At 34.9% G+C, this 14,016-nt stretch overlaps 1 protein-coding gene across 3 annotated transcripts in view; it reads right to left on the bottom strand.

Annotated features, from left to right (window-relative positions):
- Positions 1-13,439, bottom strand: part of Rbp6 (RNA-binding protein 6) — a 1,467,626-nt gene extending 1,454,187 nt beyond the window's left edge. For 2 of the 3 annotated variants that reach the window (XM_081770618.1, XM_081770619.1), the window contains exons 1-2: positions 13,196-13,439; positions 11,832-11,872 (exon numbers count right to left, since the gene is read on the bottom strand). In XM_081770618.1, coding sequence (XP_081626744.1) covers positions 11,832-11,872; positions 13,196-13,275 — 121 coding nt within the window. In that variant the 5' untranslated portion in view covers positions 13,276-13,439. The remainder of the gene's footprint in view (positions 1-11,831; positions 11,873-13,195) is intronic. The other variant, XM_081770620.1, reaches the window with a different exon arrangement.
- Between the last annotated feature and the right edge of the window lie 577 nt (positions 13,440-14,016).

Below are 14,016 nucleotides of genomic sequence, written 5' to 3'. Positions count from 1 at the left end.
TCATAAGTGAAGGACGTCTTGATAAAAATCGGCAACGGATATAATTTTTTCGATTTTTTTTTTTTAAATATCTCGCACCGTTTACAAGATTTGAGTCTACTTGCTGTTGGAGTTTCTAATTCATGTATGATGTGTGTTTTCTTCCTTCTTGCATGCAGTGTGTACTAAGCAAAAACTACACACATACAATTAATTAATTATAATGTCAGTGATATTATGGTGTTCATTGGCCAAAACACTCCAAACAATAAAGATTCATCTTAGAGTAGAAAAGTGGTTATCCTTCGTTTTTCACTATAATTTGGCCATGGAACAAACGCTGGAGAGATATACAAGCCCTGTAGATAACTATGTTGTGTTGGAATGTCGAACTCATACGATATGGTGCTTTACTTTTTTTAAAATTTCAATACTTCCAGTGTACCCCTATAAATATAATAAAGGAATAACGGCCATTTTCTTTGAAATATTCAATTAGAATTAAACAATCTACACAAAATTTGCAATCGATCAGTGAAAACGGCATCTTTCTAGAGCTAGTGGTTTCCGAGATATCATTGTCAAAATAAACTTTTCTTGACCACAAACATATAAACCTAATAAGTCTATATTATCTCTTTAAAATTGTATACATGCATATATTACGCCATAATTGGCACAGTATTTCTTCTTTGTTAATATCTCAGTTTCGGCATAAGAACAGGGGCGTCATTTCAGACTTTGCCTGGGGGGAGGGGCAAGAGCACCACCGACGGAAAACTTTCACGTTTTGTACTAGTATATTAGTATTACAATCGACTAAAGTACATGTATTCCTCAAACTTTTCGGGGGGGAGGACAATTGCCCCCTCGTGCCCTCCCTAAATGGCGCCCCTACGTAAGAATTTAGCATCTTTAATATCATCTCGTATTAATTCTGATGTACCATGTACCCTCCTTTACATTTGCCACTAATTTATTTATGAAAAGTTAATAATTTTGCTTAATAACACGAATTTTGAATCACAAAATGCGAAAGCATTCCACAATCGGATTCACAAAAGCAAAGCCTACAGATATAAGCTATAGCGGAAGGTTGCTTGTAACATACACTGTCATTGCACTTTCACTGTTTATTTTGTTTACGAATATGCTCAGGATATGTCTGTATATATATGTGTAGGCGCGTGTCATGACAAAAACATATAGTAGGTAATAACCGCATACAATAAAAACAATAAAGAAAGCGTGCACAGATAATAGAAATTTTTGCTGTATAAATACTTCCATGGATTCTTCTATATGACAGAACTTCCTTTTACTCAACTTCTAACATGTAAGTTGAGTAAAATCACGAAATTATGCTCTCAATGGTTGTATGAGAGAGTGACACAGTTGTATACATTATAATAACCAAAGCAACTGGGATTATGCCAAATAATGCGAATTTCTGAGAACGTAAACATATTTATGCAATAAAATGTTTGATTTGATTCTCATTAATATATTTACGTGTTTCACACAAGATACGCTTTAGTGTATTATTTTCTTGGTTTTTCTCGAGAGCAGCTATATTGATGTACTAAATGCAAAAAGAAAAAATACCGAGTTTCATACGACAAAAGTGCATCACATAAAACGTGTAAAAAATGTCATTCTTTAGCTAACACATTTTTGTAGATTGTATATACAGTACGTAGTTTAGACGCAACTTCAGCATTTCCCGAGATTTTCTGCTCTTCCTAACTAACCAACTAATAAAATCCTACTGTTGTAATATATTCTGTGTTCATTCAAACTAGCTATGATTATTAATTTCTATGTCTCACAGATTCAGTATTAAGTTGTTCTTCTATCTTCTTTCAGGCCTACTAAAAGATCCCTCCTGCTCCAGTAGACAGACACACAAGCACACCGACAATCCAGTCAACATTCAGCATAACATTTTACGAATGTAAAACTGAATGTCTTAGTCAAAAGACAAAAATTTCTTCGAACTATTGTTTATAGACAAAAATAGATTTTGGCACAGAATATTTTTGATAAAGTGGATACTTTCAAATATCTAGGATCAATATTACCAGACCAAAATCATATTCAGGAAGAAGTTAAATGACTAAAAGCAGGGAATTCGTGTTATTATTGAGTTCAAAATCTTTTGTCGTCACGAATTCTGTCGAGGAATTTGAAGCTTGTACATAAAACGATAATCATGCCTGTTGTTCTGTATGGTTGTGAAACATGATCGCTTACTCTGACGGAAGAATGTAGACTAAAAGTATTTGAGAACAAGATCCTGAGATGAGTATTCGGACCCAAGAGAAACGGGAATGGGGAATGGCGGAAACTTCATAACGAGGAACTACATAATTTATTCCGTAGCATTGTTAGGATCATCAAATCTAGGAGGCTCAGATGGGCCGGCCATATAGCCAGAATGGAAGAAAGTAGGATCGCTTTCAAAGTTTTAACTGCAAGTCCAATCGGAAAACAACCATTAGGAAGACCTAGGTGTAGATGGGAGGACAATATTAAGAAGAATCTCGTAGAAATAGGAATACAAAGTAGAACCTGGATCCAGTTGACTAAGGACAGAAGTCGATGGAGAGCCTTTGTGAACGTGACATTGAATGTGCGGGTTCCATAAGCCATACAGTTAGTTATATAGTCGTCATTTCAATAAATGCACTAGCCATTGTCAAAGTTCAAATCATTCAAAATTACACTATTTGAGTATTATTTTTTTAAGGAATATTAAATAAATCGAATAAATTACCTATAGATTAAAATTAAGAAATAATGAGGTATACACCGAAAATGAAATACATAAGAAATACCTATATATAAAATACATAGATATTCAAGAGCTTGTTGTACGTAACTTTTACAGGTTACACAGAACAATTTGTTTCTTTTCTTTTATTTTTAACATTTTGACATGTAAATCTTCATAAAATCAAGATGTTATACTTTAAAAGATTGCACGATGAAGAAGAAGTGTTAAATAAGAGAGGTATCAAAAATGACCACAATAACTGGAAATATGTCAAAGGTTTTTTTTTTTTTTTTTTTTTTTTGCTGCAGTTTCCTTAAGCCACAATATCTTATACAGCAAAATGCTTCATTTGTTTATTTGATGCAATTTTTATTTTACGCGTTTCATTAGGATACACTTCAGTGCATAATTTTATCGTTTTCAGGGAATAGCTACTGACATGTTATTCGATTCATGGTCACAAGACGATTGCTTAATTGATTAAGGTTTAATAGGAGGCGTCAACATCGAGGCTATTTGTCCTCGTCACGATCAACACGACAGCTACGGTCACTAAACGAAAAGAGACAAACAGATTAATAGTAACATAGGAGTCCGAAAATGAAATCTAGCAGAAATAAATTTTTTATTTAATTCCAAAGTCGGATGCAGTCTTTTGGAGAAAAAGAAATTTCCGGATTGCAAAACACACAACGGTGAAGAGTGCAAAAATATTGCAGATTTTGTAATAGGGCGTAAAGGAATCTATAACTCATTGTAGATTTTTTTTTTTTTTTTGTGCCTTATGTTTATGCCAAGGAGCTGGTTCCAATTTACGATGCATGCATTCTAATGTCCACTGCAAGTAATATTTACAAACCAAAATGGTGATCGTTCTTGTTTGGGCACAAATAACATTGCAAAAAAGAGTGTTGTTCCCATGTTGCGTTTGTACTTCGGTATTTCGCTATTGGTAGGTACACGTCAGTGAAGGTAACGAACCTATCATTGAGTAGGGTATTAGGGCCAAATCTGAAATGCATAATATTATTTCGTCAACTCTATAATTAAGCTTCCATGTTTCTTCAGTTAAAACTAGAACTAACAATACAGATCTCTTCTACTAAAAAAAAAATGGTTAGGACCAACATAATGTTAAAGTCACCAATCTGGAGTATATATTCTGTCTATTACAAATGGTCAAAAACATGATAAAATTGATATATGTACAGCGTTCTGTATAACACTTAAAAATTGTTGTAAAATATATTGAAATATATCAAGACTCTAATTGGGCATCTGTCTGTTTTGTCAATAAATAAATAAATTTAATGAAACTAAAAAAAAAAAAAAAAAAAAAAAAAACCTATCAATCGCGACTTCTCATTAACTATGTAATTTCAGGCAAACACTTTCCGAGTGAGGATGATGAAGAAGTGTTTACTTTGTAGTGTGTCAAGTTGGAAATCAGAAATGTACTAATTACTATTGTTCTGTTGTGCATTCCAAATTTCTTTGAACGGAATTACATTATTTTGATTCAGCGTGGTCATAGAGGAATTTTCCTTTTTAAATTCATAATTTCTATTTTTGCACGCGTTCATGTTCATGCCCACTGAGCTCATAAATATAACGAATGCAGATCCTTTGTTTAACAAAAGTTCTGACGTCCAGGAAATATATATATATATATATTTCTTTGCGTGAAATGACGTTAATATTTCTACCTTACCACTTCAGTTTGCTCATTTACAAGAATGTTTAGGTTTCTATTTTCATTACATCAACGTACAGCTAATTTCTGTAAAGAATACGGCTTCATTAATTAAACCGTATAACTGAAATAACCCCGAATATTGAATTAATTCCGGCCACCATTTTTATTTATTTTTGCTTTCAATATCAGCAGCACTTACTTCCAATTAACATTAGTATATATTATCATACGTAGAAGAGAGATTCCTGGCATCAACCAAAAGTTAGTAGGAAAAGTCGCCAGTGGGTGATCTCATGCATGCAAGAAGTGTCGTTATTTTTACTTTTTCGCAAAGTTGTGTAAGAGCAAACGAGAAAATACTCTCCATTCTGGTTTGCAAATACTTTTTTGCAGAGGACATCATACGTTGCAAACAGCTACCTGCCATAAACAAAAGACACCTAAAAAAAATTTAAAAATCGGCAATGAATGACGGCTTTCCATGTACCGCATTATAAAATTTGCAATTTTTTTCTCCGTTATGCGTTTTGCAATCCGGAAACTTCTATATTTTTCTTTTCCGAAGTTGTCCGTAAACCTAAATAACTGCACCCAATTCTCGAATTAATTTCAAATTTGATTTTCCACCAAAAATCGTAACGGGGTCCTTTAAACTATTATTTTGTAGAACTTCTTACTTAAAATTGTTTTGATTAGACAGACTGAGAATTGTTTTTTATTCCTTTTTCAATCTAGCTTTGATTTGATCTCGATTTCTACCGCAATTTTGCTATCATTTTTGCATTCGGAAAAGAAACTTGTATACAAATAAAGTAGTGACTTTTTTTTTTTTTTTTTAATATTGTCCCAATTAATGAAATGCTAAGTATTTATGATCGCAATCTTGCAGCATCCGGAAAAGTTAAAGCTTTCTAATTTTTCAAATTCAGCTGGCCCAAAACCATAAGGGTGCGCAACGTAAATTTTATGCACAGCGGCTGTTTCCATATCTAGGATTATCAAAAAAAAATTTCCAAAATCCTTCATTTTCAATACGAATAGCTCTCATCAGTAGCGTACCCAGGAATTTATTTCGGGGGGGGTTCAAACTAAATATGAAGCTATTTTATATTAAAATTGCTAAAATTGCCCCTAAAATTAGGCTAAATTTTTAAAAAGTCGAAATTTCGGGGGGGGTCCGGACCCCCGTGTCCCCCCCCTTCCGTACGTCCCTGGCTCTCATAAAACTAAAGATAGACAATACATTTCAACTTTAAAGAGCCTAAATCCCTACTACACGGTCATAGTGAATGGAAATTCTTCGCAACGACGCCTACTAGAAGAACTAAAAAATTCCAAAATTTTATTTTTAATGCTAATGGCTTTTCAATGTCCTAAGAACAGTAAATTCTGAACATATACAGTTGGACTTCCGTTATACTGAAGCATATATAACTCGAATTTTCAATATCTCAATTTAATTTTGCAATTCCACAGGAAAAGATATACTTTAATATCATATTAAATTTTTAACTGGAAATTGTATAACATGCTTGTTTTGTAACCACGAAGAAGACTTGACGTCCCAAACGTCAAGCATTTACTTAGAAGTAGAATCTCTTCGGAAAATCACTGGCGGATCTAGAAGGTAAACATTGGGGGCAGTCAGAACCCAGACTATGATACGTATAAAATATTTACTATAAACTTTCCAAAATATATAAATAATAGCTTAAATTATTTTTGTTGCTTAAAACTGGGGGGGGGGACTAGGATAGATACGTCACTGCGAAAAATACTGTGTTGGCGAATAATAGGTAAGTGGTATGGTTATGAAACAGGTTGTTAAAATACTTCCGAAATTATACCCTTACTAGTAAAATCTAAGGTTTCCAAGGAATAAGTTACTAACTGGAAGAAGAAATAAACAAGATGTACCGTTAGTGTCACGATTCTTAAAAAAAAATTCTGAAATGTATTCTAGTGCATAATAAGACTTTGAAAGGGGTGATTTCCAAACCAGGAAATGGCCATTCTGCTCCCTGGCATATATCATCCTTATAGATTACAGTAGTTTTGTCTTGACCGATGCAAATGTACCAATTTAAATTATTTTTTCAAAATTAACGATTATTTATAGAGATTATTGTACTTTTTCATAAGAATAATTATACATTACTATTTGCATCTGCTATTAAAACGTAGTAGTAATAGTGCTATGATAGTACTAACAGTAATTGTGGTAGTGTTAATATCAGTAATTCGTAAATATTACTTTGTTTACGATTACATGATTAGTGTTGCTCACGAAACGAGACGAATACGGATTTTTCGTCTAGTCTCACAAATTTTGTAAAAGTTTCATTTCGTTTTATAAATTTGCGTACAAAACTTATGCCCCATTTTTTTTCTTTAATTTTTCTATAAGCTTACCAGAATCCCTCCGCATCACGACAAGTCCACGAAAAATGTGACATTACATTTGAACCATATTTTATCATGGGATATGTTGTGTAGTGACTTGTGTATCTTCAAACGTTGATAAATGCTCGTTATTGTGTTCGTACGATCACTTTATCAATTTAATGTTCATACTTTGAATCATGTAACACAAAAATAGTGTTTGAGATCTTAAACTTAGGTGAAATTTCTTGAATTTAAAAAAATAGCCAACTTCTCGTCCCATTTTCGAGACAAGACGATAAAATGTCCTGTCTTGTGGGTAACAAGATGAGTGATTTGCAGCGCTGTAGCATGGTTTTCTACTCAGTGGAAGCTGATATTTTTAATGTCTTATTCTGAATGTTTAAATACGTTACTGTACTCTATTTATTCAGGCGAAACGGTGGCCCTACTGCTTCCGTTGCCTCTACTCCCGTTCTTGTGATATAATTAACCAATACACTTATATCCTGTCTCGCAGTTTTGGTAACTCGAAAATTTTTAAATTTCTGAAAGCACTTCGAGATTAACGATACTGAGAACAAGATCCTGAGACGAATATTTGGACCCAAGAGAAACGGGAATGCGGAAATGGTGGAAACATCATAACGAGGAACTGCATAATTTATACCGTTTACTAAAGATTGTTAGGGTCATCAAGTCTAGGAGGGTGAGGTGGGTAGATCATGTAGCTAGAATGGAAGCAAGTAGGAACGATTTCGAAGTTTTAACTGGAAATCTAATCGGAAAAATGATCATTAGGAAGGCCTAGGAGCAAATGGGAGGAGAATATTAAGATGGGTCTCCTAGAAACAGGAATACAAAGTAGAATCTGGATCCAGTTGGCTAAGGACAGAAGTTAATGGTGTTCGTTTCCCCGTGGGCCATTCGGTCGAAAAAGTGTAACAGCCATCTCAGCCATCTTATGTAAGGTTTTTCCTGGGCTTCCCCCATTCAGACCAGGCAAATGCCGGGATGGTACCCAACATATAGGCCCCAGGTCGCTACCTTCCTTCCCTTTCTCCGGATAGTGTCCTCACCGAGGGACTTCATTCCTCGTATACGTGACGGGCTAAATGGCTTTCGATGCCGACAGCCGAGAAATCCTAATTCTAAGAAGTTACTGGAGAGCTTTTGTGAACGCGGCATTGAATATCCAGATTTCATAGGCCATAGAGTTACTTAGTAACATAAAGCAGGACTGTGTAAAATACTAAAGCAATGCTGCCACCTGCGATATAGTGTCTTAAAATTTATGACTTCAACGTCATTACTATCACAGTTTTTATTATGAATTTCTTTTTTGTATTGTTTCACAAAGCATCACAAATCTGAACAATTTAAATCAGAAATAACATTATCCAGTTAGATTTTTCTAAATTAACGGCAGTATAAGGGAAATGCACCATTAAAAAGCAATACGATATTGAAACGCCGTAAAGCACCAATGGAAACGTTTAACTGAATAAAACAGATACAGTATAATGTTTTTAGTGAGCTGATAGGTTGGTGTGGAAACAATAAAGAATTTTTGTTATCATACGGAGGAATTTCTTTTACGAATCAAATAAACTCTCCTACAGTACGAAATAATACAGACTAAGAAAAGTGCACCAAAGTGCTTCTTTTCATACATTTGGAACTAGTACAAATATTTTAATGTAATTATGTGTTTATTAAAAAATATTTTTATTACATAGTTCCTTTTTTTTTAGAAAAAGCGGAGATTAATGTATGACTGGAGTAAAAGCATGTTCTGAATAGTTTTTCTTTACTATTTCGAATTTAGATAACAGTAGTTTCATGATATAACTTTAAATCTGATGAGTAGATAGTATTCTATTGTAGAAAATGGCGAGCATTTGTGCTTTCTGTACTAGTCCCAATTCAGTGCCCTGTGAGCACATAAAATCTTGGATATGTACGGGAGTAGTAGCTCGGATTTTACCTGTACGAAGTACATTCAGTCCCATTTAAATCGGTGTTGAAAATAAACATAGCTTCCAGTTATGAGATATGAAGTCCACACGTTCGCTTCTGGAGCTCCCTTCCTTTTAACGTAAGTAGCTTAAGCCGACTGTCTCATGATGCTGACTTTGCATCGGAATCTCGTGCTCCTACCGAGAATCGAACCATAAGGCTATTACGGATACATAAATGTGCTTAATCAGTGGCGTATTTACGGTTTCGTTTCAGGGGGGTTTTAGTAACTTTATTTCTGGAAATGCGAAAATTCTGCTTGATACTTCATTTATTTTAAAATAGTAAATACAATTTCGTGGGGAAGCCCGGAAGTCCCTCCTTAAATACGCCACTATGCTTAATAATTCATTTTAATACAAGCTACCAATAAACTAAAAGATGAAGGCAGACAATAAAAATGAGTTTTTGCACTATAATTTATTTCGATGATATATATTTTTTTTTTTTTTTTTTAGTATGCTGGTCAAATGGTTGGTGTGAAATGAATTGGCCTGTGTTCATTTCCAGGCTCAGCCTTTTCGAGTTCACTATCATCATGAGCATTTGTATTTAAAACATAGAAGCTTCAGTTCTACATAAGAAATCAGAAATAATGTTGATGCGATGGGAATGTATGTGCTAATCACGTATCCACGATACCAAACATCAAAATCTCGACAAAAGGTGCATTGAAATACCTATATGTATCATATTAAATATTTTTCTTAGTGCATATTTTCACTTATATACAGATTAACGCGTCACTGGACTAAAAATTATTCCTGCGCGTATATACTTATTCTTTATCAGTCATAGTTCCCTTTTTTTCTGTTTAAAATGTATAATTATAGAAATGTAAAAACTTAACATTTTTTTTTAAATCTTTGAATAAAATGAGGATATTTATTCCGCAATTACGTTGCCCTATTTATTGTATACCTCCCAAAGATGGAGATCTCTACCTTTTAAATTTAAGTACCTGCTTAAGTCACGATGCTGGGTCAGCACCAAAAGTTTTGTGCTTCGATCGGGAATCCAAATCAGGTATATAAGCATTAAAGGAACGGATACCAATCAGTTGGCAACAAAAGTATCAAAAAGTTTAATTTATTATGTAGAATAAGATAATTTTGCGGAAAGAACCAACAACTACTACATAGTCAGTCAGTATAGGTTTAATGGAAGCCAACCCTCTATGAAGAAGGATGCCTGAGTCCACTATCGATTTACCGGGGTCGGATTAACCGGACTCTTGTTTTTTTTTTTTTTTTTTTTTTTTTTTTTAAGATAGTTGTTTATTGCGGAACGATGGTAAAATTACTACCACAAACCATCAGCTTATTAGAAACAAAACTGTGTATAGAAATTACAAAAAGGAATAGAAAATTGCGTTTGAGATATAAGTGACAGCGCTAGTTGTTTCAATCCCCATAGTATGCACAGTTTAATGAACCTGGAGTATTTTTTAGAATAAACTGTTTGAAAATACAGGAATAATAAGTTATTAATAGTATTTTTCTGTTAATTATAAGATAAGTGTGTGTTTTAACTGCCCTCGGATTAACAATGATTTTCAATTAACCGTGGATGTAATTCCCGGTAAACCGGAAGTTTACGTGAGTATGTATTGGCTAAATTGAGAGTTGCAGTCTCCTCCTTCTCCCTTCGTTATTAAAAGAAAGACAAGAACTCAAGTGGAGATGGACAGTCCATAGCGAGTACCCGCTCCGCTGATCAATGGTGCGTGAAATTCGAGTTAAAATCCACATGAATGCTCAAAAATACTCTCTCCCTACTTTGTTGACTGTTGATTGCGTGAATGAAGCAAAGCAAAGCGTGAGTTTCTTCCAACATTTCATTCTCTGTAGCCCGCTCAGAGTCAAACTCCGCGAGGTCCCCGCTCCCCCAGTCTCTACAAAACCCCCGGCGCTTCCAGCCCTCCGCAGAATCTTGAATCGATGGCTGGGTTACCGGTAGGGGAGATAGAGGGCGCTAGAGCAGCTTCAGCCACCAACCTCACTCCGAATGAAACCTCACCCAGGCAACGCGGAAGGGTAAAAAAATATATATATATGCAAGAGAGGAAAAAAGAACTTCCTAGACGTACAAAAATCACTGCGGACTTCTGTGCAGTTGCAGACACATTATAAATATATACGCTTCGGTTTTACATTCTTTTATCCGAAAACGTGCTTCTTTTACATTCTTTTTTTGCATAGTATCGGTACGATAAGTTTTATTTTCATTATTTTGAAGAAGGAAATACTTTGTATCTTGATAAACGGTTATTTTTTTAATGTTCTTTTCACTTTTGTGGTGTACGTTAACTCATCACCGCGCATAAATGGTTTAGCTAATATCAATGGCCTTGTTTTCATTCATGAGACCTTCATAATTGCGCAAACTGCCACTTTCTAATAATATAAACATTCCTTCACACTGTCTGTTTCCATAGCATCTACGTATATACGCTCATCACTCAGCAATAAATATACGATGTATTTATTTATTTATAACTTCCCTTATAATATAATGGACTTGTGACCTAAAAGAAGGCAATAATTCACTCAAATAGTTCATAATTATGGGAACTGATACTGTTTTCTTAATTATTTCAGAGTAGTGAAGTAAATGCCGATTCCCGACCCGATTCATGTTGAAGAAATAGCATCTTCGACGTTTCGACTCAATAAAGCAATTTTGGGATACTTGCCGAATTACGAATTCTGGTTTAGAGAGCCAGAAGTAAAGGATTTGGGACCACACATCACCCTGTTTAAAATGCGTTTTCTGGCCGACTATAGGCTATAAGCCAGAGAATTTTGACGAAGTTTAAAAAAAAATCATTATGCTTATTTTAAAAACGTTTTCTTTGCGAGGATTTTTCCGCACGTCATACCATAACGATTCGAAAGATTTTATGAACATTCAGAAATTTAGCATTTAATTCAATATCTAAAGGGAGGGAAAAAAAATAATGTACAAATGAGTACTCACCTGGACTGGTCTGCCAACTTAGACCGCCGATGAACATCTTCCTGAAATTGGAAAGAAAAAATATCCCTATAAGTTGTTCTGCGGCATTATAAATCATATTTGGGTTGGTTGATGCGGGTAGATTTTTGGATATGTATGTAAGTAGTTTATTTCTTGTGGGGAGATAGGAAGTAAAAGAGGTGACATAACTTTGCATATACAATTATTTAGAAGCATTCAAGCGGAAACACACACACACACACATAAACACACAAATATATATATATATATATATATATATATATATATATATATATATATATATATATATATATATATATATATATATATATATATATATATATATATTCAAATATTTTCCATGCATACAGTGCACATCCGTACAAATGCAACCAAAGTAGGTTTTTCTTTCTTATTTTTTTAATCAGCTTTTATTTTTACAGCGCGAAGCATTTAGTTCCACTTTCTTTCTTTTTCCCTTTATGACGAACCAGGTGTAGCAGACTCTGCCCTCAGGCTAAAGCTGGGCGACGCACGCCGAACAAAGACTCTCGCCTGGCTTTTGTTCGGGGCCGGTGAGCGCTGGTTTGCTTTCCTGCAGAGCAGACTGGCTTTAACTAGGCAGGAAGTTCTTTCTTGAGTAAAAATTTCTTATTCTTTTGTTTTTGTTTTTATAATTTGTTTTTTTGATCTTGTTCCCTGTATTTCAGTAGATTAAACAACAAAAAATTACATACCAGGGAGCATCTACAATCCCAATCGATTTTTTTTTTTAGAAAAATATTGTTCGTTGATCTTCGATATTTGTCCGATGTTTCTCTTAATATCCATATAGCACACAGTGTTATCGTATAGGCTATACACAGTGATTTCCAGGAAAATGCGTCGTTAGTGACTTAAGATTCCAATACGTACATACACACACACACACAACACCAACCACCTACACGCATACATTCACACGCCCACGCACACATAAATAATTGCACATGCTTCATTCTCATTTCCCCCCCCGCTTTTTATTATATACTGTTTTCTTTCAGTCCTAAGGACCTATCTTTTCTTGGTAGGATTATTTTTTTCTGCTGCATGTCTTTGTTTCCTTCCGAGCTATCTCACTTTAAATTTTGGCCGAAGATCTTCGTTTCTTACTTTGTTTTTCGGAAGACATTTTTTTTTTCATTCCTTACGTATTTCCTCTGCAACATACACACCACTTGTCTTATCCCCTTTCTCTCTCTCCCCCCACAAACAACACAAACACAACACAGCACAACGAGAAAAGCACTCTTTTTTTATAATCTGCATGTATATACATAAAAAAGCTTACATAATTTATTTTGCAAAGAGAACAAAACACATACACTGTAAACACATACCCTGGGTCGTTCGGGACCTCAGCCGGCGATCCCCCGGCAACACTCTCCTGTGTTTGTGGCTCCATTACGAAGTTCAACTACGGTAAACTACTAAAAACTAAAAGAGGAATTGTCAACCGACTGACTCCCCCTGTCGTACACACTACAACACGATACTGGCTCCTTCGCACTAACCAGACGACAAAAGACTTGGTTTGCCTGGTAGGCGGGGTTAGAGTGCGCGCGCCCGAGTGATGGATGGTCCAAACAGGGACTGTGATTGGACGCAATCCGTGTCCCTTTGGTGTGGCGGTTACGTCACAGCAAGACGACCCTGTATTTCAAAGTGCTCGTGCGCAAAGGTCGGTGGGAACATGGAGTGCATTTCGTACGCTCCCTGACATCTAGTGGCAACAATGAAGAATCAACTCGTGCTGAAGGAGATAGCCAGCGCCTCTATCGCTAGGTACTGGAAGTATATTCTGCGCACATCTTTATAGATCGCGTGAGCTGTACAGAAATTTTCATATTCAAAAATCATCCGTTCGATTTTTACCTACGAATTTCAATGAACAAAAAGAAGAAAATGCAGCTTTTTTTTTTTTTAAAAAAAAACTTTTACTTTCAGAAGACAGTAAACAACTTTGATTTGTGTCTACGTGAAACAGAAATCCTAGATATCGTACTTTCACATTTAAAGTTATATTTTTACGATTGAACGGTAGTCAGTCATATTTTGAGTAATATGTTTTAATTACTGGTTCCTTGGGAAGTTTGAGAATTTCGCTGCTGAATCCTCTATTGATTTTAACCTCCACCAACAGGGT

This window comes from Thermobia domestica, chromosome 9 (genome assembly GCF_964235325.1).
Source record: "Thermobia domestica chromosome 9, izTheDome1.hap1.1, whole genome shotgun sequence".
Lineage (NCBI taxonomy): Eukaryota > Metazoa > Arthropoda > Insecta > Zygentoma > Lepismatidae > Thermobia > Thermobia domestica.
Note: the sequence above shows the minus strand (reverse complement) of the source record. Positions and strands in the feature narration are given on the sequence as shown.